General features: G+C 41.2%; 3 protein-coding genes across 6 annotated transcripts in view; 2 read left to right on the top strand and 1 right to left on the bottom strand.

The window, feature by feature from the left end:
• Positions 1 to 5,232, top strand: part of pde4ca (phosphodiesterase 4C, cAMP-specific a) — a 45,154-nt gene extending 39,922 nt beyond the window's left edge. For all 4 annotated transcript variants that reach the window (XM_085389411.1, XM_085389410.1, XM_085389413.1 and 1 more), the window contains 4 exons: positions 110 to 264; positions 374 to 496; positions 587 to 769; positions 1,158 to 5,232. In XM_085389411.1, coding sequence (XP_085245537.1) covers positions 110 to 264; positions 374 to 496; positions 587 to 769; positions 1,158 to 1,658 — 962 coding nt within the window. In that variant the 3' untranslated portion in view covers positions 1,659 to 5,232. The remainder of the gene's footprint in view (positions 1 to 109; positions 265 to 373; positions 497 to 586; positions 770 to 1,157) is intronic.
• A 736-nt stretch (positions 5,233 to 5,968) lies between these two features.
• On the top strand, positions 5,969 to 21,608 carry rab3aa (RAB3A, member RAS oncogene family, a). Its single transcript, XM_085388462.1, has 5 exons — positions 5,969 to 6,061; positions 8,779 to 9,003; positions 10,510 to 10,628; positions 11,088 to 11,212; positions 18,468 to 21,608. The coding sequence occupies exons 1-5, from the start codon at positions 6,059 to 6,061 to the stop codon at positions 18,656 to 18,658; spliced, it is 663 nt and encodes a 220-aa protein (XP_085244588.1). The 5' UTR covers positions 5,969 to 6,058; the 3' UTR covers positions 18,659 to 21,608.
• Positions 21,609 to 21,908: 300 nt separating this feature from the next.
• LOC146648329 (transcription factor JunD-like) lies at positions 21,909 to 23,846 on the bottom strand. Its single transcript, XM_085389752.1, has one exon. It carries the CDS (start codon positions 23,577 to 23,579, stop codon positions 22,644 to 22,646), a length of 936 nt encoding a protein of 311 aa, XP_085245878.1. The 5' UTR covers positions 23,580 to 23,846; the 3' UTR covers positions 21,909 to 22,643.
• Between the last annotated feature and the right edge of the window lie 760 nt (positions 23,847 to 24,606).

Genomic DNA, 24,606 nt, shown 5'->3' with positions numbered 1-24,606 from the left:
CTGCAGGGATTATCTGAATGTGTGTGGGTGCTGAGTGTATTTAACTATGTAGCTGACGAGATCGTGATTTATTTTACATTCAGAGTTTTTTATGCCTTTTTGTCTTCAGACTCAGAGCTGGCCCTGATGTACAATGACTTGTCAGTGCTAGAGAATCACCACCTGGCTGTAGGCTTTAAGCTTCTGCAGGAAGACAACTGTGATATTTTTCAGAATCTCAACAAAAAGCAGCGTCAGTCGCTTCGCAAAATGGTCATCGACATGGTGAGTGGACCATTAAGATCGTAGACGTGCAGTAGCTCCACTCAGCTTAGGCCTTCTTTTTCCCCAGTGACTTCTGTTTGGTTTAATGTGTTTAATGTTGTTCTTGCAGGTGCTCGCCACAGATATGTCCAAACACATGAACCTGTTAGCAGACCTGAAGACCATGGTGGAGACTAAGAAAGTCACCAGCCTGGGAGTCCTGCTTTTAGACAACTATTCAGATCGCATACAGGTGAGAACTCTTTTTATACAAAGATAGAATCAATCTAATCTAATCTATATATTTGACATGTGACAACACCTGTTTAATTTGCCACTGCAGGTTCTTCAGAACATGGTACACTGTGCAGACCTGAGTAACCCGACCAAACCTCTCGAGCTGTACCGCCAGTGGACAGACCGCATCATGGTGGAGTTCTTCACACAGGGAGACAGAGAGAGAGAGAAAGGCATGGAGATCAGCCCCATGTGCGACAAGCACAATGCTTCAGTAGAAAAGAACCAGGTGGGGAATAACCTAAACCGCGAGCTTAGCCTCAAAATCAAATTCATGTATTTTTCCTCTTGGTGCTGTTCGTCAGCCTAGATTTAGATTGTTCTGTTGTGAGGGGGTTTTGGAGATCCCTTCTCTTTTATATAATGGAACTAAAAAGGCACTGAAGTGGTCCTCAAAATACATTTTATGATGAACCTGATGGTTAATGATAGGGAGACAGCCTGTAAAAATTAGCCGTATCTAGCTTCATGCTTCCTGTGGTTGATGGATGTAGACGTCAGGAAGAAAACTAGTTCGGATACAAAACCGCTCACGGAAAGATGGAGTTCTTTGATTAAGTCAAAGCATCACTGCTGAGTTTGTTATTCGCAGTCTTAAACATTGCTTTCTCTTTCAGGTGGGTTTCATCGACTACATTGTTCATCCTCTGTGGGAAACATGGGCCGACCTGGTGCACCCTGATGCGCAGGACATCCTGGACACGCTGGAGGATAACAGAGAGTGGTATCAGAGCATGATCCCCCACAGCCCATCACCTCACCCAGAGGGCCAGGAGGAGGAGGAGGAGGAGGAAGATGCCTTTGCAGGGGAAGCTTCGGCACATGGTCGGGGTAGCGGGTCTGCTTCTGCTGACAAGTTTCAGTTTAAGCTGACCTTAGAAGAAGAGGGGGAGTCTGACACAGAGAGTCCACCTGAGGAAGAGGAGGGCCACAGCAGCAGGAGGCATGAAATCTACAGATCCGATTCGGCCTCTCATGTATCTCGAAGGCTTCCCAAAATGCTTACAAGTGACTCGGGCAGGACGTTTTCTTTAGACTCGGAGAAAGATATGGCAGAAGAAAGAGAAGAAACAGATGAAGGCGTCTCTGGGGTTCCACGCTTTCGAATTGGCACATAGCACCAGTCAATAGTTTCGACTCTTTCGACTTTCTTTCGTTTAATTATTCTTGATTTCAGTGCCTCGCCCTCTGTCACACCCCACCTTCCACTTCGAGCAAACGCCACCACCTCTGTTTTTCTGCAGATGGGGTTTAAGAGCAGGACTCAAGGTGGGGAGTACGGGAGTGCGGGAGGCTGTGGGGGAGGACTGAGAAAGTCTGCAGTTTCACACAGCAGTCACTTGCACTGGAGAGAGACAGATAGCCCCAGTCGCTGTTCCAGTAAGGACAGGAAATCTGTGTCTCTCACTCAGACAAATTGTGGCTGAAGTTCCACAGAGACGATAAGAAGTTAGAAAAATACACGCTTTTCTACCAGCTAACCTAAAGTCCGCTACGACTAAAGACAGACGTGTCTTCCTCTAATGGAGTATTTTTTTGTGTGAAAGAAGCGAGGAAGTGATGAATGACTGCGAAAACACAACAAAGTCTTTTAAGACTTCTTGCCAAACTTGCAAATGCTGGTTTGCCTGCCTTTTGGGGGTTTTTTGGTTTTTAATTTTTGGTAAGTTTTTTTTTTAAATTCAGTTGTCTGTTATTTAGATTCACACACAGTAAATTGAAGCTACAGCTAACAGCAAACTTGAAAGAAGTGTAAGCAAATTCATAGCACAAAAAGAAGAGCTATGAAGGATTTTTTTTTTTGCAAAACACCTTAAATGTAGCAGATATTTGAAGTGACTCTATCACTGTGTTTGTATACATGCAGTAGCACTCCTTTCAGCTGGTGTTGCACAGCCGATTTAATTGTACTCAGCAGGCAAGTTGCTTTAATGATTATAACGACTGAGCTGGCACCGCATATTATTTTTTCTTGTTTTCAGATGTATTATTTCCATTTTTAATAATCTTAATGAGATATAGTCAGCAACAAAACTGAGCCAGGGTCAGTGTAGCGTTAGGCGCTCTAGGAGTTACATCCAGAGCGATGTGGGCTGTGCTTATGGTGCCTCCCAGTGTCCACATGTGGAACTAAAGTTCTGGTACTGTGGTAAATGATTTGCAAGTTCTTACATTGAAAACCTATTTAACTGTAGGACTACCCAAAAAAATGTCGGTTATTTTTCTGTTTTTGTTGCTTTATTGTTTGGATTATTTTTATTTGATTTGATGTTTGGCGCCCATTTTATCAGTTTGCCTTCAAGTTTTAGCACTTTGCAGTTTTGTTCATAGGTAGCCTTCGTTTTTGTCTGTTTTTAAGGGCTCGAGCCAAAACATGAACTCATTGGAGGCTTTTGACTGAGAAACACTAACTAGCACAGAGATCATGAAAAAAAAAAAAACATAAAAAGAAAAAAGAAAAAAAAACCTCAGTGTCACAGTAGAGTTACGAGTACATTAAGCTATTACAGTTCCATTATTCTTACTTCACAGCACCTACCTACTGAAATAGTGTTTTTGGTAACATCCACTAGCATAGATTACTGCACTAATGAGGGCAGTGTCTTGATGAGGTTGTAATGACAGATGTTAGCATCGCTGTAACTGTAAAAACCCAGGAGGTTACAAAGAGCCAGTTCCCTGTGCCTGAATCTCCCCTCTTTTTCCCCTCTCATTGATCAGTACTTTGCTCTCCACAGGGACACGCCGGTAGTCAATGACAAAACAAGTGCCAAGCAAGCATGACACAACCCGTACTGTAATTTCCATTTTGCCACTGGCTACTTTCCATCAGTGACTGATAAAGTTGGTTGATTGTAGCACCCAGTGTGCCAATCTGACCTCAGTGTCTCTGCTCTTTTCTCTCTCTCTCACTGAACTCCTGTTCGAACCGTAACAGTAACTGATATTGTCTTAAAACAGTGACGTGTTTGTTGTCCGGGTGAATGAGTTTTCTTTCTCATGTTTTTCTTTTTCTTTTCTTTCTTTTGAAGTATTTGCTAAAAAGAAGGAAAAAAACTCAAAGCACTTTGTACGGTTCTCTCACACTTCTGCACTTTTCTGTTGACGGACGGCCTGGTAGTTTAATTGAATTGGATGAGCTGGACCATTGACGCTCAGAAGGGCTGAAGTTCCTTGTCTTGTCTTGTCTTTTCTTTTCTTTGGTCCTTTTTATAATGAACTAATTGACTGTGCAAAAGAAGTGTTTTGTTGAGATGTGTGACATTAGCTGCCGGATTCAAACACTATGAAAGTAATGCAGAGAACTTACCAAACTCATCCTGTCGAGAAACTTTTTTATTACCATGAAACAGTGTAACTTATGTTTTAAATGTGTGACTGAGCTTTCTTTCTTCCTTTTTTTTTGTTTTTTTTTTTTGAAGCCTTATTTTTAACTTGGGATTTTTTTCTGGTCACTGACATGCTGGAGTAAAACATGTGCAATCCTTTCTGTAGCCGACGACTCAACTCTCAAAGATGCCTTCAACACCAAAGGACTATTTAACAACATTATAACCAGCACAACATGCAAAGAGTCAGTGTGTGTCTCTCTGTGTGTCACTAATTCATAGTGTTCTTTTTCCTCACAGTACTTTGTGTACAGTTTATTTATTGCTTCTGTATTACCTGTCAGCAACGATGTGACAGACAAGTAGCTTTTTTTTTTAGTCTAAGGTTTTAATACTCACACGTGGCTTCATGTGTGAGAAACTTTTCCTTTTCACTTCTAATATAAAATTATACATGAGCGAATACTCACTTTCACTTTTGTCTTGGTGTAAAAATTGCTGAGTGACAGATTTCCGTCTGGGTTTTCTGGATCACGTCCTATCGCCTGTCTTCCTCTGTCATCACTGATCTGATCGCATCACGTGTTCTTAAAGGATCTCGGAGTACGTGCACTCATCTGAAAGCTCTTTGACTCTTAGTGAAGATGTCACGTTGTCGAACAGCCTCAACAGCCAACCAAGACCAGTATTTCTGTGCGTGGAGATTTTTATGAATGTGTGTCATAAACTGAAACTCTGCAGCTTTGACAATCCAACTCTGCTGTTTAACTGTGGCTGCGTTAGCCCTCTGTCCAACTAGAACTGTATGCCTTGCCAATAAAGGAAAAGCTCTTCACTTTGTGATGTCCCGTTTTCTCCTTTTATGAGAAAAGCAAGTCATAAATGCATTTATCACTTAAAGGAAATGAGTATTGATTACTGCTTTTTTAAAAGTAGCTCCAAAGAGAATGCGTTTCTACGTGACACTGCAGACAAACATTGTTCAATGCTAATTTTATTTTCAGTTCTAATTTCCAAAGGGTGGATCTCGCTCTGTGAAAGCTCCAGCCTCGTGTCACCTTAAGTGGATAACAGATTAAGATGATAAATGGTTGTATTTAAAGACATCTTATCTTAAAGACCTTATAGTATCATATCACCCCAACAGAGCACTTCACTTTTGGACTGCTGGCTTACTTCTTAATATATTTAAAAGTAGTTTGAGAGGTACCTCTTCTGTGGAAACAGCTCCCAGTTTGTAATGTATTTAGGTGATTCACAGACACCCTCTCGACTTTTAAGATAAGGCTTCAAACTTTCCTTTATGATAAAGTTTATGGTTAGGGAGTGGATCAGGTGACCCTGGATAGTCCCTACCACTTGGCATTTATCATTAATTATTATTCATGTCTAGTTTTCTTTCACAACCTGTCTTTTGTTCTGTCTCCCTTCACTCCCTTCCCCTCACGGAGCCTGGTCCTGCTCGAGGTTTCTTCCTGTTAAAAGGAAGTTTTTCATGTCACCAAGTGCTTGGTCATGGGGGTCGTTTGGTTGTTGTGGTTTTCTCTCTTTTATTGTAGGTTTGTTGCCTTACAATATAAAGCGCCACGAGATAACTATTGTTGTGATTTGGTGTCATGTAAATAAAGCTAAATTTAATCAATTTTAATTGAATGTATTGAACTGAATGCTGAGTTTTGGAGATTAGTGCAAAATATGTATTATACATTGCAATTAAAATGTAGTAATAAAAAAAATTAAGAAACACAATGCTATACATCAAGGAGTGATAAGATGAATATTTATTTCTGTATTTTATCCTACCTAAGTACTGCACCAAACTTTAATCAGTTCGAGACACAGAATACCCAGTGGTACTTAGAGTAGAGTTTTACTTAACTTTATCAAACTACAGGATGGTTTATGCATGTATGTTAACTCTCATGTAACTCTCAAATTCTCCGAGTTTGTTTTATTAGAGCCTGTCCTCTCTTTTGGCCAATTTAAGAAAGAAAACGCACGCAGCGCTGTATGGTCACTCTGGCAATGTTGAAGTCTTTTCTCTTCTCTGATTGGTCAAGTCTCATGCCAATCATTCTTACACTTAGCAACTGCTTATGCCGGAGGCAGCCAATCAAGAAGCGTAAGAGCTACTGCAGGTGCAAAGCAGGGCTAGCCGCTGCAGTAAAGCCGAAGAGAAAACCCATTTCATGGTAAATTCCTGCGTTTTTTGTTATTTCTAGGCCTTGTCAAGTGTGACAGTAGCAGCAGAAAGCATGTGGGTTATAAATCGGTTATATAGTCTGAGATTTTGATAGCGTGTTTAGCCGTAAATTAAGAGGAGTAACCTTCATTTGACATAGCTGGGATGCTTAGCTAGCCCCTGCTGCCACATATAAATACTAGTAACGGTGGCTGTTGTGTTAGCATTAAAGGTAGCCGAATTCAGATTATTTGTAGAAACACCTCCGTTTTATGCGCAATGCGTTAATTTATTTTAATCCCCTTTGTTACCTTTCGTGGTGACTAAGGTGCATGAAAGCGCGTTATAGTGTTACCATGTATTTCTCTAGCTAAAGTGAACCAACCTGTCAATTTCTGGCTTATTCTCAGCGGAGCTAAGATCCGGTGTTAATTGGTGGTGTGGTTCAAGCCATTTAAATTAGCGACGTGATGTGAGAGGGCACTACTGTTTGGGCCGTTTCCAAAATACAATGCCCTACGAAGCACATTCTGGCCCACCATACGGGCATCCATAATTGGCTGTACAGCCAAGCGCTGGTCCCAGCCCTCCCTGGATGGGAAAGGGTAGTCAGTTTAGCTGACGCTTAGCCTGCTAAGCCTTAGTACTTCCGGCCTCTTATCTGTGTGGAGTGGAGGCGTGCATTTCTTATCCAACCTATGTTGATATGACGTAGAAACGCTCGTGTCTCTGATCTGTTTTTGGCTGGATGTGACGCAGCATCTGAGCGAAACGGCATCAGTTTTCATTCCTGTCCTGATACATCCAAGGCAGTAGCTTAAAATCTCACGCAACAGACCGTAATGCCATTATCTAGCCCCATCAGGGGTATGCATGAGGCTGTTTTTAGTTATGATCTCGTGTAAGATTGCAGTAATACCCTCTATCAGACCATCCTTGTAGTGCTGGAAACTTACACAAGTTTATGGCTATATTTTTAGACTATTTCCTTTTCAGAACATATTTGTCTGCTGTAAGGCTCACTTGATGCACAAGAGATGTCAGCATGCGATGAAATGAGGCACATCTTATTGAGTTCATGATGCCGTAATTGTTGCATCATATTATTTTCAGAGCTCAGGTACTTTCTGCAATAGAGTTGATCTCTATGTGGTACATGCATTTCAGAGCTCTGTGCCTTTGAGTTGTTGACTTCCTTACTCAGACAAATGTTGGTTTAGAAAAAAAGAGGCTTCAAAGGATGTTTGTGGGTAATATAGATTGATTTGGCTTTTCTGTGCGTCTGTAGTTTTCTTCTGATGCTTTTCCTGTCTGTTTGATCTGGTTAAAATTTAGCCAGAAAACTGAATATTTCACCACCTAAAGACTAACTGGAAAATGCATGAAAATTATAGAATTCAACATGTTCAACAGGATTCAACAGAACAGTAGCTAGATGGAAGTGCTTGCTGGCCATGTTGATTGGCCCAGTGTTTCCATCGGCTGAGTTCACCTGAATCCTCACTAATTTGTAGTTTTTCTTGCAGTCAGTATTTTCACATTTTAATACCATCAGAAGTCTTTCACCAGACCATCTAATCAGATAGTTTAAGGGTTTCTTTTACGCAGTGATCTGAATGAAAAAAATAAAGTAAAAGCTCTTTAATGTGCCAGCATATTTCAGTTTGACAGATTTCTACTAAATTTTGCTGAAGGCTGGTAGAAACTCTCCTCTTTCTCTTTCAAGCAACAGTACCTACAGCTTGCAGGAGAGAGTCTAAAGCATGGATGTCAAACTCATTTTACATCAGAGGCCACATACAGCTCGCTTTTATGTGGGCAATGAAATGTGTCTTTCTCTCAGTGTACAGAAAGAGATATGCTAATATAATCAGATATGTTAATATAAGAAAAAGAAGCACCGTTTCAGAAGTATGCTTCAGTTTTTCTGCATGAGAAAGAAATGCTGCTATAGTAAATGAAAGAAATCTGCCAGTGGGACTTTTTGAGCTTAAATTATAAGAAGTTAACTTGTAAAACTACAGAAATCTATAACTTCATTGCTTTGGTGTAGTATGAATGACTCTGGGAGACCTCTTTATTTGTAGAAAAAGCTGTAAAACTTGTGAAAATACAGTTAAAAGTCTTGAATTTATATCCGGCTTCACAATTTTGAAAGCCATCCAAAGGGCCAGGCATTATGTTTGACACTCCTGGTCTAAAGAGTGGACACAGTATTTATTTCACTACAAAAAATATATAGTTACTAATTAGTTTTCTGATATAGATTTACAGTAAATATAATGCAAAATAAATGTACTAATAAACAATTTTCTACTCTTGTAGATAATTCTAGGAGTATATAAAACAATTAAACTGTCTTTTTGCAGGTTAGTAAAGCTCTGATCTGCTGGCTGAGGGAATAGTGGGTGGAAAAATGTTCTGATGGGTACTGCACCAACCATAAAGTTTCTCAGCCACCAGCAGAGGAATTGTTTATTTAATTAAGGAGTTACTGTCACGAATACATGGCCTGCAAATTTGCTGGAAGTAAATATAACAAATACAACACATCTGCAACAAATTTGTTGCCGTTTTTTCAGGTTGCACAAATGTAGTTTGCAGTATTTTAAGTTGTTGTACTGTGCATACTGTAACGTGTTTCTGCTGTTTCATGCAAAGTAACATTGCACGCTGTTTCCTCAAGCTTTTGTTCTTTATAACTTACTTATGCTTATCCTTGCGTAGATGGCGTCTGCAAATGCCACATACGGGCAGAAGGAGTCTACGGACCAAAACTTTGATTACATGTTTAAAATCCTCATCATTGGCAACAGCAGCGTAGGAAAGACTTCCTTCCTTTTCCGCTATGCAGATGACTCATTCACGCCAGCCTTTGTCAGCACTGTGGGCATCGACTTTAAGGTCAAGACCATCTACAGGAATGACAAGAGGATAAAGCTTCAGATATGGGTGAGAATGTAATGAATAGCACAAAAATAGTACTTGTATGTCTTTATGGAACACACTTAACTCCTGTCAGTGTTTGATTGAAAATGAAAGCAAATTTTATAAGTTCTTACTATCTCCTACAATCCCATTTTGACGTAATAACCTGTATCCGACATACCGCTGTAGCTCCTTGTGAAACTTCAGGAGGTGAGATTGTAGGTACAGATGGTGTAGTGGTTACCAAAGCAGATCTTTGGGTTTAAAACGATAAATGTGGGAAATGAGAGGGTAACTGGTGAAAGGTGTCTGCCAGTCACTGATTGATCCCCAGCTTCTCCATTCCATGTAATGAAGTATCCTTGAGCAAGAAGCTGAACCACAAGGTCTTCCTAGTAAAAGGGAGCTTTTCTTTTGCGCTATCACCAAGCGCTTGCTCATAGGATGTAGTTTGATTGTTGGGTTTTTCTGTTGTTGTTATGATTTGGAGCTGCACATGTATATAAAATTGAATTTAATTGAGTTGTGAATGTATGCGTGATAGTGTGAATGAGACTTGCAGTAGGCACTATAATATAAGTTCCACTACATTACATAATTTTTAAATGTTCAAACTGAAATCAAGATTTTCTTATGCTGCAGTGGAGTTGGACAGCTGGAGAGCTAATTAAATTGAACCAAATGCAGCCTGCAGTGCGTGCATGTTTATGATTTTTTTTTTAGTGGTTTAAGTCCATATGACTGCTGCACACACTTGCACTCATATTTTTACATGATTGTTATTCTATATAAAACAACAGCAGATTGCAAATCCAGTTTCTCAAAGTTAAAGGAAGTCTATTTATCTGACTAATTATACTCATGGACAGATGGAGACAGCACTTACCGTAAGCATACTTGTTATACTTGTTTGAAGTCCGCCTCAAGGCCTCACACATAGTTGGTTCATCATTGTGTAGTTTCACTATAATTAAGAGAACGTTGACACCTGAGCGGCGGCTCACACTCACTGCCTGAGCCAATCAGATCCTAGCATGCTCACATGCAGCTTGATACTTTGAAACGTGCAAAATGATAAATCCATTTTGAGAACGTTGCCAGCTAACACTAAACATGAATTCCTCCAGCTTTTCAAACTGGCAAACAAATTAGATTTCATCATATTCAGAGTTATCATGAATTTCCCTTTTACCTTATTGCTTATTAAAATACAGATTTTTCCTGCCCATCGTATTAGTGACAGTGGAGTCTGTCTTATCGTGTGTCGCTAATCAGTACCAGAACTGGCCTCTTCTGTGCCTAGATTCATTTTATTTGTTGTGTAAACCCTTGAAGGGTACTTAATACGAGCCATAAAGCCTGACACTGGAACCAAGTACTCATTACATGAAACACCACAAGAATGTGTAATGCTCATGGGAGTTTGGAGACTCTTGCACAGCCACAAATCCATTGCAGGTGCCTCGTCAGTGTTCTTTGTCCTCTGCTCACAATAATCCTGCATATTCTCAAAAATGTCTCTGAATGTAGGACACTGCTGGGCAGGAGCGCTACAGGACAATCACCACAGCCTACTACAGGGGTGCCATGGGCTTCATCCTCATGTATGACATTACCAATGAGGAATCCTTCAACGCTGTGCAAGACTGGTGAGGGACGGCTGATTGTCTGTCTGTGAGAGTGGTGACTCATTAAGCTGCAATCTTATTTTCTCTTAATTTCGCTCAGCTTTCCTTTTGAGTTCAGCGTATCCTCCATCTAAATTTGAGATGTACAGCTGTGGTTCCACTACATGGAGATAGTCTAATACATCATTAGACTACAGTAGGTCATTACTGAAATCAGCAAACAAATGCACAGTGATGTTAAAAATAACCGTTGGTTTTTCTAACTCTGTGTTTGCAACACAGATGGAAGAAGTGTATGTCACTGCTGAACGAGAAAGAAACGCAGCAGATCGTATGTTAGATAGTTTTCTTCTCAGATCCACACAGCTCTGTGCTGAAGGGATGTGTCAAAATATTTTCTGATTAAATTGCTTTAATGTCAAAAAATGCTTGTGAGATTCTGTGAGTCAGAACATTAAACCATCCTGTTTTTGCAAACAGGTCGACCCAGATCAAGACATACTCGTGGGACAACGCTCAGGTCCTGTTGGTGGGGAACAAGTGTGATATGGAAGACGAGCGAGTGGTGGCTGCAGAGAGGGGCCGACAGCTGTCAGAACAGCTGGGTAAGTCATTTGGTCAGAATGAAAACTGGACACTGTGTGTGGTGTTGTATCACTCTGGGTGTGTATCTCCCATTTCCAGGAATATTTAAGTTTATTCTGATGGCCAAGTTTTTATTAGACTGTTTGTTTGTGAGGCTGTCGTTATGGGAGCAAACTTAATGCTTAATATCTGTTTAATGTCCTCTTCAGCTTTGCTGCACTGCATCGTTTCATTTGTGTGTGAAACTGATGTTTGCAAGAGGTTAAAGCTGCAGCAGCTCTTACAGAGAAATGTTATCGTTTGATGTGTGTTTGGGCTTGTGGCCTTCATCACGGCCATCATAAAATATTGCATTGTTTTCCTAAAACTCCCTCTATTAAAAACAAAAACAACAACCCAAACCTAACTGACAGAATCAACCCATCACCACAACAACCTCAACAACCTTAAACACACAAGTCTTGCCACCACATAATTTCACCTCCTCAATACACCGAAAGTCTCATTAAAACCACACAATTTGCACACAAAAATCACCCCCTTATGCTCTGTAACATACTTCAATTCAGCATAAAACATAACCCCCCTTACAACAACATATCACTAAACTATAAATTTCCTACCCAAATCTGCACTTCTCTTGTCTGCCATGCTTCCTCTTCTGAAAGTCACTTCCTCAGTCACACACACACACAGGAAGTTCCTTCGTCACCACTCACTCCAACTAATTTGCATACTGAGTCATCTCTCAATGAGTTGCTGTAACAACAGAAACATATGTTTAAACATCACCAACTCATTAAATCATTTTATTTCTTCCAACAGTGATCACTAGTGTTGATCACTCAGTACGAGAGCACTCCTAAGTCACTCTTTTAAAACTACTTTAATCACTTTTTGTTTTCATAAGTCACTCCCTTTGTCATATGGCTTCTTCTATTCCTCAATTACAAACTCAAATGTATTTTATTAAACATTCACACCATTGTATCATTCATACAAAATAGCAAGCTGTTCTTCATTGCATATGTTTGTGTTCTTAGCCAGGTTTAATCAGTGTCTATGCATTAAACTCCATGAGCTTGTCTTGTCTTTATAAGGTTAATGCATTTTCTGTTTGTGTGTGTGAATTTGCATATGTTGCTTTTGCAGTGTGTCAGACTCCTTCATAATTTTGCCTTTAAACAGTCAATTTTCTCCTCCCCAAATTTACTAACCCAAATTCTGATTTCCTACCTTAAATAGCAGCATTCCTTGTCCTCAGCCAGAAGGTAGGGCTCCACTTGCCACTTACCCCCTCTGCCTCAGCCCAGCGGCCTTACCCGTCAGGTCCCGTCTTCTTACTGAAGCCGAGTAATCGTGACTGTGCCTGCCTTAGGTTGTCCCAGGGTTTCGAGGTGGGATCTTACCCGTCATGGGCTATCCAGCCTTCCATACTCGCCTGATACGGGGCCCAAGTGGGCAGGGGAGGGAACACACTGGCTCTGGAAATTAAAGGAGTGTAAGCTGCTTCCTTCATTGCATCTTATATTAAACTATCTCACTTCTGACTCCTTCCTAGAATAATTTCACATATGGCACTTTGTGAATGTGTGTTTTCTATTCATTAATGTAATTGTCAGTTATTTTCTCTCTTCATTTTACCTTCTTTTGTTTGTTTGTGACGTTCTACTTTAGTTCTACTAAACCTTGATGTAAAAACAATACTCCCTTATTTCACGCACACACTCTGCATTTTGCCTACGCACACACTTCTCTCTCAGACTTCCTCTGTTCACACACCACCTTTTAAATAAACTAAACTCTTATAACATCACTCATGCATCTCTTAAATTAAAAACACTTTCAAACTTTAAAACATCCTACTTTACATCACCAAAGAAATACCTCTCACACCTTTATTCATCATTTAAAACCTTCTAGTCACCGCATTCACACTTAAACTGTGACCAGAGTTGAGGAATATAACTCAAAACACACTTCCCTAAGAGTATTTTAGACATGCTTGTCATAATCAAAAAGAGCAAGTCAAAAACAAACAAACGAAAAATTGAAACCTCCATTAATTCTCACCGCACACACAAGAAATTGAAAAAATAAACCACACCAGCAACTAATGCTGGAGAAAAGTTACTACTGCAAGTAATGTGTTAGTCTTAAATATATACAGTGCACTCAATATATTTATATATCTGCATCCAAACTCAGTCAATTACTATACATCCACTACGGCAACTCAAAACTTTATTTATAGTCCTCTAATAAACATAAATGGCATTTTAAACACACACTCAACAATGTTTGCAGCAGTATTTGTAAAACCAACTGTGGTTTAAACAGTTCACTGCTTACTCATTTGCATTTTCACTCACACACACCGTCTAAAAATAGCAGCAGGCAGTCAGTGCATTACTGACTCGACACACAGAGATCTCTCACACCAAATGTTCTTATTCTATATTACAACGACGTCTTATATTTACAACCACTGTCAGATCTGTCAGCTTTAGCGCCTACACAATTTCGACAAATTTAAAATAACCGCCCAGCGGATGAACTCCCTGAGTTTTTTGCGACCAATTAACCAGTATCAAGACTTTAACTGTTTCTGGCCTCATCTCTAAAGTCCCTAACACAATTTAAAAGCGTCAACCAACCCAAACTTTGCCTGAAGCTCTATTTTTGGCATTTCCCAGCCAAGGCTTACGCTGAAGTATTAGGTTAAAGTTACACGCCCGAAGTCCAACTTCTCCTGTCCAAAAAAGCGCAGGTACCGTTCCAAACGGTAAGGAGACTCTAACTCCTAGCTTCATTCCAGGATGCCCTGTACCCCACAGTTAAGCCAAACTGAACTAACCCTGTTCGCCGACAGGTCAATGTCGCGCGTCCACGACAAGGAGGGAGCGTAACCTCCGGGCTCTGCGCTTCCTAGCAGACTCGAACTGCCGTTCTAGAATAATTTATAATACTTTGAAACAACAATCAACACCCAACAAAGTGTATGACTGAGGCAGGTGCAACCTAGTGGTCAATGGAGACTCCAACTCACAAAATGACCGCTCAGGTCCACTCTTATGACCAAATTTGGACTCTAACCAACACAATAACCAATTCCCTACCAAACTACTTGAGACTCTAACTCAATTTCTTTGGGACTTCAACCCAGTATTTAAACTTTTCCTGGCAGACTCTAACTGCTTTAGCAGACTTTACTGCTTTCATTTCTTCTTAGCAGAACTCTAACTGCTTTAGCAGACTTTACTGCTTTCATTTCTTCTTAGCAGAACTCTAACTGCTTCAACTCATGAGATTTTTCATCAAAATCAAAACAGACATCCACCAGTAACTTCAGTGAGTAGACTTAAATTTTATCATGTCCAATTTGGCACACTTTGGAAATAATTCAACAGGTAGTGCCTTACCTTTTGGATAAGCCGGCTTATGCCCACTCACTTCGACCACTGGAATTCATGTCTGCCCGTCAGACCACCTCAGAGACCACCAAATTTCTCCATCTAAACCTCCTCAACCACCGGACGAGCCCCCAAATGTTAAGGTTCACAATTGAGGAAGGAGAGTACACACCACCCATGGTCCAGAAGCTCTTGGTCAAACGATGATTTTAATGAACACACGTGTGGGAAGACACTCTGTACGCAGACAGCCAGTAGTCCTCGACTCAATCAAAGCATGAACAGATATTTTATAGCATCAGGGTTTGATTTACTGACGCCCCTTCATGCGTCACAGATACATTTTATACATAGATCAGACTTTTAACCCAGAAGATCATCTTCTATTTTCATGGCTGGTATTTTCCGTTCTTATCTTAAAGTGAATTGTTCCTCTTTCTTGCCGAGACACTTTTGCAGTTACAACCAGACATAACTAATGTGTGTGTATGTGTTGACCTCACATGCTCTTTGTGTCACCTCTTCACCTACTGTCTGTGTCTCGTCCTCAAATGCTCTTTCTCAATTCACCTGTTGCACTTCTGACCTTTTACCAGACCAGAGGCTCACTGAGACTATGTGTATGTCTTCTACTAAATAAATGTTTTAACCAAGAACCTCTACTTAAAAGCTTAATATAAAATGATCTGATATATAAGTGTTTTGTAAGCATGTATTGCAATTCCTTCTATGGCTCCAAGTCACTTGCACAATAGATTGTCCGAACATCGCGCCGAACAAAGCTTCCGACCCCCAATTAATTGACCGAGCTCCAACTCTTTAATAAGCACAGATATGCATTGTGTATAAAATAGTCATAACTGCTTAAGGCCTTCTTAAAGCTATCTGTTACATTGTTAAAGCCTCGTCTTAGCCTGCTGCTCAAAATAACTTCCACTTCTGCAAAACTCTCCAAGCCTGTTTCCTGTCCTGTTACTTTTAGCCTTTCTGAAAGACACACTGTTCAACCCCTGAATGCAATATAAACTCCAGATTGTATTATTAATGCAATGGTAATGATGACAATTATTTAGCAATAGCAGTAAAATAATTTCCCTGCTCCACAAGAGTGAACACCAGGAAAGCAGCAGGACCAGACGGCATCCCAGGTCGTATCCTAAGAGACTGCGCATATCAGCTAGCTCCTGTGTTCACTGAGATATTCAACATCTCTTTATCTCAGTCGGTGATCCCCACATGCTTCAAAGAGTCCATCATTGTTCCTGTCCCGAAGAAACCCCACCCTGCTTCTCTCAATGACTATCGCCCTGTAGCCCTCACCTCAGTAGTGATGAAGTGCTTTGAACGCCTGGTCAGAGACTTCATCATTTCTTCACTACCAGACACACTGGACCCACTACAGTTCGCTTACCGTCCAAATCGTTCCACAGACGATGCCATCTCTCATCTCCTCCACACATCACTCACTCACTTGGACACTAGAAGGGGGAATTATGTTAAAATGCTCTTCATAGACTACAGCTCTGCATTTAATACCATAATTCCCTCCACACTCACCACCAAGCTGGAGCATCTGGGACTCAGCTCATCTATGTGTCTGTGGATCTCCAACTTCCTAACTGGCAGACCATAGGCAGTAAGGATGGGCGGACATGTCTCAGCCTCCACAACTCTCAGCACTGGAGCCCCCCAGGGGTGTGTTCTGAGCCCCCTGCTGTACTCTTTGTACACATATGACTGTGTGGCCACTACCAGCTCCACCACCATCATCAAGTTTGTTGACGACACCGTCGTGGTGGGCCTGATCTCTGATAACAACGAGACGGCCTACCTGAAGGAGATTAGGAATCTGGAGAACTGGTGCCAGAGGAACAACCTCCTTCTAAACGTCAGTAAGACAAAGGAGCTGATAGTGGACTTCAGCACTAAGCAGGAGAGGAACTACCAGACCCCCGTCATCAACGAGTGCCCAGTGGAGAGAGTGGACAGCTTCAAATACCTCGGAGTTCACATCACGCAGGACCTGTCATGGTCCTGTCACATCAACACCGTGGTGAAAAAGGCCCGACAGCGTCTCTACCACCTCCTGAGCACCTTGAGAGACTTCCAACTGCCCTCCAAGGTGCTCAGGAACTTTTACTCCTGCACCATAGAGAGCATCCTGACGGGAAACATCTTAACCTGGTTCGGGAACAGCACCATGCAGGACAGACGAGCTCTACAGAGGGTTGTGCGGTCAGCTGAGCGCACCATCCGCTCCGAGCTCCCTGACCTGCACTCAATCTACAGCAGGCGGTGCTGGACCAAGGCCAGGAAGATCGTGAAGGACCTCAGCCATCCCAACAACAGACTGTTCTCTCTGCTGAGGTCAGGAAAGCGATTCTGCTCCCTGAAGACCAACACAGAGAGACTGAGGAGGAGCTTCTTCCCGCAGGCGATACGGTCTCTCAATCACACCACCACACAGTACTGACCCACACATATAGTTCTTACACACACACTGGACATTCTGGACATTGTTTTCACTTCATCACTTAAATCACTTTAAGCATATTTGCACTGCACAAGACATAATGTGGATTGCACAACACTGGTCACTATATTCTTCATTTCCGGTTAATACTTGTACAGCTGCTGTTTTTGTGTATATATTTATTTATATTTCTTCATACATTCTTATATAGTTCTATATTGTGTATTTTGTTGTACAGTTATTTTATTTTCAACTTTAATTTATATATTTTATCTTATTCTTTCCCAGTTAAATTTACCCTTCATTCTAATTTGTGTTGTACAGTTATTTCATTTTTAACCTTAATTTATATTCTATTCCTTCCTAGTTAAATTTACCCTTTTTAATTTTTCATATTTATTTCCTATCTTATTCATAGCCTTTTCCTTTTTTGTTTTCTTTAGGTCACGAGCAGTTGTCCAAGCATTTCACTACATATCGTACTGTGTATGACTGTGTACGTGACAAATAAAATTTAAATTTGAATTTGAAATTTGAATTTGAATTTAAAAAATAGGAAAATCAACACAGACCTAACACAGGACTTAAGAGATGCATCTGACCTTCCAGTTGATTGAGCTGCCTTTTATTAAAGCCTCATCAGAAATGGTCTCAATGGAAGGGCAGCTGTCAAGAAGCCATTCTTAAGGAAGGAAAACATGTTATAAAATGCCATGGTGTGCCAAAATACACAAGAACAAGTACACTGTTGGTCATTAATTGACCTCCCCAGAGCCCAGACCTCAAAAATACTGAAGCATTGTGGGATCATCTTGACAGATAACAGAACAAAAACAGCCAACATCCAAAGACAAGCTCTGAATGTCCTTCAAGAAGCCTGGAGAACTGTTTTTTGCCTTTTTATATACTTTTTTCTATGTATTTTTGCACGTTTCCCACTATCCTTGCAAAACATAAAGAAATGAGGGGTGGCTGAAGACTTGTGCACAGTACTGTAACTCTAAATTAAAGGCAATTAAGCAAAAGTGAACTGCTAACATGAGCATTACACAAGATATCTGAAGTTTAACAGAGATCAGATCATCAGAACTTAAGAAATTACAAACATGGAAATGCACAAAGAAGCTAAGTAGCTGCAGCTTTGAGAAGGATGTGTTTTATACTCTTAGACTATTTGGTTCGATCTCAGACCACCAGTCAAAGGGAGACAGGTTTTAAAATCTCTTCAGTCCTCTGATATAAAGGAAAATGTCATCAGACTTGAGCTGCCTGCCTGACTAGTCTTGATATGTCTTGCCACGATGAGATCACTGGGTTAAGAGGATAAGCTGCACATTGAAACAATAAGTGTAACCACGGCGCATCTGTCTCTGTCACCCCTTCTGCCAGGTTTTGAGTTCTTTGAAGCAAGCGCTAAAGACAACATTAACGTGAAGCAGACATTCGAGCGGCTCGTGGACATCATCTGTGAGAGGATGGCAGAGAGTCTGGATAACAACGACCCCACCATCACCGGAGCTAAACAGGGGCCACAGCTCAGCGAGCAGCCTCAGAGGTCCCATCAGGATTGTGCTTGTTGAACACAGCTACACACACGTCTGCTGTCATGAGATCCACACACCTTGTTAGGTTTTATTTTTGAGTTTTGCTTTCTTTTTGTTTGTTTTCATACCACACACAGAAACTGCCATACATAGAGACAGACACAAGATGGCTCTTCAGTTCTCCACCCCTCTCACTACACCACAACTACTGTCCACATCAGCCAGTTCCCCCCAAAGATGTGGTGTTCTTAAAGTTTTTGTTGTCAGTAGTACAGAAATTATGAGATTATGCATATTTGGTCAGAGGGGTAAAGAACATTTAACATGGTTACCATCGTAAAAAGTCTTCAATAGCTGCACATGCACTATAACAGAACTGCAAAAGGCCAGTCAGGCTAAGGCTACATCATTCCTTATTTTTAATGTGTCTGTGATTGGGTTGAACTCTAAAAGGTTGTGAAGGAGCAGTATTCTCCTCCAGCCTCCACTCCCATTCAGCACCAATGCCTCAGACCTAAATAGATACCAATCATTTGGCAATTCCTCGACATTTATTTCCACTGAAAATATGTTTGTTGCTGTGTTGGTTGATGGTTTTTTTGTTTTTGAATTGGTCAGGTGTGGTTTTGAGCATGTGAAATCATCTTGTCATAGTTGTGTTTTAGTTTGGTGTCCTTACAGGGTTGTTTGAGAGCTCGTTTCTCTCTTTAATTTAGGGAATTAGTGGAAAAATAGCAAGTTGTGCATATCACTCAACCAATCAAGACATCTATGCTCATGGAGTCTAAAAATGCACTGATCCTGTTGTTTAGGGAGATTTTATACTAAATCAGATCAGAATCAGAAAGACTTTATTTATCCCCAGTGTAGTTCATAACAAAACAAAAGTCAACAGAAAAGGTATGACTCATTTACTTTGATAACATTTTGCATCCAAGATTAACAGGACGCTTAATCAGGTTGAAATTCGTACATCACTTAAGAGAACCTGTGCATTCCACCTTAAAAGATGCAGGTATAGGCATTTCTGAATTTGATCATATGGTCAGGTATAGCTGACTAATGTAGAAGATGCGCATGCCACCATAGGAACCGTGGTTGTACAACTTTAAAAAAGAAGCCCATGACTTAAGCTAGTGTGCACATGTGTCAACTTCTTACTGTTCTGTAATAACTCTCGGCTGGCTTGTACTCAGCACCATGACAGAGAATCAGGAGCCTATTGTTCTCCTACCAAGTCTTTATCACTTCACCATTACAACACTGGAAACACCTGAGTGCAAACTTTTCATAGGCATACAGTGTGTCAGTTTTAGTTTTGTTATGAAATATGTTAACTTTGAAAATAAGTGGTAGTAATAGAAGTGCATTTCTTTATTCTATGAGTGTAGATATATAATTACTTTGAGGCCTGTCTCAGAAATTTTAAACAAATGTTTATTAGCAGACTCGGAGAGTATGTTAATGCGGCGTTAAAAAAAAAAAAAAGCAACAGAGCCTCTTTTTAACCTTTTTTGTTACTGCTGCTTTTTAACACAGGACAAAATAAAAGGATACAGGATCTATTTCGCTAACTGAAGAGTGTATAAATGTTCTAAAGGTGAAATGCATATATAATATATTAAAGTGAGAATGATTTTGGATATTGGATTCATTCCTGTGCTGTAGTAAGAGGTGCATGTCGTTGATGTTCTTAATGGATTCTGGTTGACTGGATGGTTATCTGTATGAGCTGTTGTCTGATTTGAAATCCCACCTATCATGCAGTTAAGATACTTGGAGGTACCCGGTGGGGCTAAAGGTTTCAGATGTTAAGCCCACAGCCCCCTGCACATTGTATTACTTTCATTCAATGCGTACAATGTGCAGCGTGCACTCACTAGAAAGGCATGTGATTCAGTGTGAGCACTGGTGCAGCACAGTCCTGCCATATCCAGGAAGCCTCTTATGTCTTTGTAGATGATATTTATGTCTTTACGTATTTATTTTTGACAGAATATGATGTTTTTGAGCATGTTAAATTGTGACTCTTATTTCTCCCTTTCTTTCTGTGAGGCTCAGGTTAAGGGATTTGTTTGCTTGTGTATTTAGTGCAAACCTGTAAGTCGTGCATTCAGACATATGCTGAGGCATGCGAAGACATAGCTTCATCACATGAATTATTTATTTTGTATTATTTATAACTTAATTTATTTGTAGTATTCTTCCTAGATTACGCGTTGTGTTCTGCACTCAACTTTTTAAGAGATGTTCAGTAGTATTCAATCGCTAAACTGTCCCAGCTTTTAGATGTGTGTTTACAGTGCACAGTGTACAAAGCTTAAGATGATTCCTCGAGAGGAAAGTTAAACATTCCAGTGTAAAACCTCTGCTCATGTCCACATGACTTTGGTGGGAAGTTTGTTTGTCTTTTGATATCAGTTATGTAACTTTTAAGGCTAGGCTGAGCATAGAAGTTTTGTTTTTGTTTTGTTTTTTTGACCATCGTCAGCACAGTGAAGCCTCGCTGAAAGTTTTTGAGCACTGTACTCGGGCGTTTGAATGTACAGTTTCTATAAAGAGGGTCTTGCTGATGTGTTTAAAGCCAAAAACATTGCTTGTTGGACTTGTGCTATCAAACCTGTCTGGTAGTTTTTCTACTCTGTGCAGCAGCTCCAAACATCAAAAGTGTTTTGGGAATAAAGTGAATATGCTGAACACTTGATTAAAAAGTGATTCTTACCACATTTGTCCTTTTTTTTTTTTTTTTTTTAATTTTGGTTAGTGTATCTTACTGCAGCTGTAAACTTGCTAATAACTTAGGAAAACACATCCTCCCGTCCAGCTCCTCCTCCTCTTTCCTCACCCTGTTACATATAACCTGTGTAAATAGGAACTTTCTGCCCGTCAGGCATTAGGAATGTGAATTGTGCTGTAACTGTGTAATGCCAGGTTTACTAAAAATAAGGAATCAATAAACAACTTCTCAAAGCTGGAGTTCTGTGTGGATTCAACAACCTCTCCCAAAGTGTGGGTGATTTACAAGAAGTGCACATGTGATGGCTCAGAAATGGTTTAGAGTAAGTTGTACTGTGCCCAGCAGAGGGCACAATACTACAATGATGTGTTCATTTCTGCCCTTTGAGTTGTTTGACCATCTATGGTTTGATTCAGCTTCTCTACAGCACTTAATACAACACCCACAGTGTCAACTGTGCAAAAAGAGATATGTAGAAAAGATGTCGTGTAAGTCCTTTAAACTGTTATCAGCAGGCTGTCTTCTTATTAAGAAACAAAACGTTTGAGCTGTAGTAATGTAGTGAATTTAATAATGTCTTGTAGACTCGTTCATTACACATGATACATGGAGTTTCTCAGCACATACACATACATTCATGGAAGTTTGGCAAGTAGAAGTACAAGAGTAGCCATCATAAAGGAAAGTACAAAGGTTACTGTACACAGAAGCGACAAGACATGCAGTGTTCATTTTTCCAAAAAAAACCAAAACAATGAAATAAGACCATATGTAAAATAAGAAATGTTTCAGTAAATAAAATATAGATATTTGTCATTTTTAAGTGCTTGTAAACAAGTAAGGCATTATATTACACAGTGGATGACAGCACTTGGTGACACCCCGGTGTTTTGGTTGCGCCCACGTTGAGATTGTCCAGCTTACACACAAATAAGTGCCACACCAGTTCAGTGAATTGCACTTTGCTACATGGCTTTCCCAGAATAAGGACATCAAAGTGAGTCTGTTTGCTGCAAAACACTGCAAGCTGTAGTCCCCACCAGCTTTCGTTTTCCAGTTGACCTGCAGCTCTTATCGAGGCCTGTTCACTTCCGTGTAAACGTCTCTGTTTATGCTTCCCAACCATAGCCGTGAGGATGCATCCACACTGGCTTCGCGTTAAGCGTCTCGTGAAAGGGATTTTCTGTTACACGGGGCACAAATGTTCTTTATAATGCAGGCCTGTATCCTCGGGCCACATTTGTAGCAGTAATAAACATCAACTAAAGAGCACCATTATTGGAATTAATAAGCCTGGACCTGGTTTGGTAAAAGCTGGCACCCGCTGCTAACATGGTTCATCACCTTCTGCTTCAGCTGGGCCACTTGCTCCCTGAGCACGCTGGCTGTGGATGCCAGCTCGGTGTTCTGCGTTTTCAGGGTCTTGACCTTGTCCTCCAGCCGAGAGATCCTCTCCAGCTTTCTCTTGCGACATTTGGAGGCGGCTATCCTGTTGCGCAGCTTCTTTCTCTCCGCCTTGATGCGCTCTTGGTTGTCCATGTCGATGGGGGACAGAGGAGGACTCTCCCCGAAGCTCTGCATGTCCGGCACGGTCTGAGGTTCGTCCTTCAAAGCGCCGACAGACTGGAGTCGTGACAGAGCGGCCGCAGCGGCCGCCTGTTGCTGCGCGGTAGCCAAATGAGACGGCGGCGGCGGGAAGGGAATGGTGTCCGTGGAATAGTTAATGGTGGTGGCTCCGAGCGGACTGGCCGCGTAGCCGTTCAGCGTAGTGTACACAGGGAGGTCTGATGCCTGAAGGCTGGCAGAGCCTGCTGCGCTGGATGATCCGAGGAGCTCCAGCCTGTCCACAGAGACGCACCCCGTCTCGCTCAGCTGGTTCTGCTTGTGAAGATCCTCCAGTGCCTTTACGAAACCTTCCGCGAATTCCTGCTCGTCACTGGCTGACTTTGGGTAAAGGAACTGGGAGGTCGGGTTGGTGGTGGTGACTAGACCGTTGGACTGGATAATAAGTCGCTCTAGGTCCGGAGAGGTTAGTTTCAGGAGTCCTAAGTCTGAGGAGTTGAGAAGTCCGTCTGCGTCCCGGAGCGGGTTAGATTTGAGTTCGGAGTTCTGATTGTCTAGGTTCAGATTAATGTCCTTCTTCATCATCGTGTTCTGGGAATAGATACCGGAGACCCTCGAAGTATTCACCACGGTGCCTGTGTAGAGGCTTGTTTCCATTCTACACCCTCATGAGAGGGAGTGTTGAGCGTTAGGCATTAACGTTTGTTCAACAGTCACATCCAAACATGAGGAAATCAGCTGACTCTTACTTGGTGTATTCCGGTCTCCTTATCTCCTTTCTCGTCTTATCACTCGGTCGACCACTTCAACTAAGCTGTTGTGCCTGTTGGGGCTCTGATGTGCCTCTATATGATATGGTCTTTTCCCGATGGCACGACTGCTATGCGCAGCGCCAGACCTTGCTCGCTTTCTAGCCCTAAAAATTCCATTATGTCACTCCAGAGCGCGGAGATTGGCCCAAAATGACGTTGGTTTCCGGTTCAATTTGAATAAGGGGCAGAGCCGGCCTTTATCGCCATGGAGACATTAGGTAAACTCCAAACAGTGCAATGCATTGTGGTTTGATGTCATAGCATAAAAAAGCTCAGGGTCGCCAGAAGTGAGCAGAGACTGGGCGGGGAAGGTGTGAGAGGCGAAGGCCAAGGAAAGGGAGAAGAGCGCAGCAGGCTCTGCTGAAAATGTTCCTCCAACTCAGTCAAAAGAAGGTTTTTAATAGATGAAAATGAATAGAAAAGTGGAAGCAGAGCAGGCTTGCTATCTCGTTGTGTTGGTTAAAGTTCAAATTCAGATTACAGCGTTATTTATTCATCACACTCTGATTAGACCTGATTAAAGGCTCAGAGATCACGGTTAACTTTCATATAAACCAGACTTAAGATGAGGCATTATGTCTCATGGTGTTCCTGGTTAAACTGAGCATAAACGAGAAAAGGGAAGGAAACGTTGAAAGTAAATGGAGGAAACCAGTGTGCACTGTGATTGAAAGTAACTTGTGGAAATGTTAATGCCCTTACATGTCCATCAGTGGCTGCTGGAAAACAAACTCTATGTAGGGTATTTTTCTGAGGTCTCCAAAGCCGAATGTATTTGTTCAACAAAAATGCGTGCAGCTACTTTGCAATTATAATATTATTTTTTCTTTTTTTTTACCCGCATGAAATGACTCATATGGCTGGCGAATGTA

This window comes from Rhamphochromis longiceps, linkage group LG18 (assembly GCF_057381845.1).
Source record: "Rhamphochromis longiceps isolate RC_006_pf linkage group LG18, R_longiceps_female_GT1.1, whole genome shotgun sequence".
Classification (NCBI taxonomy): domain Eukaryota; kingdom Metazoa; phylum Chordata; class Actinopteri; order Cichliformes; family Cichlidae; genus Rhamphochromis; species Rhamphochromis longiceps.
Note: the sequence above shows the minus strand (reverse complement) of the source record. Positions and strands in the feature narration are given on the sequence as shown.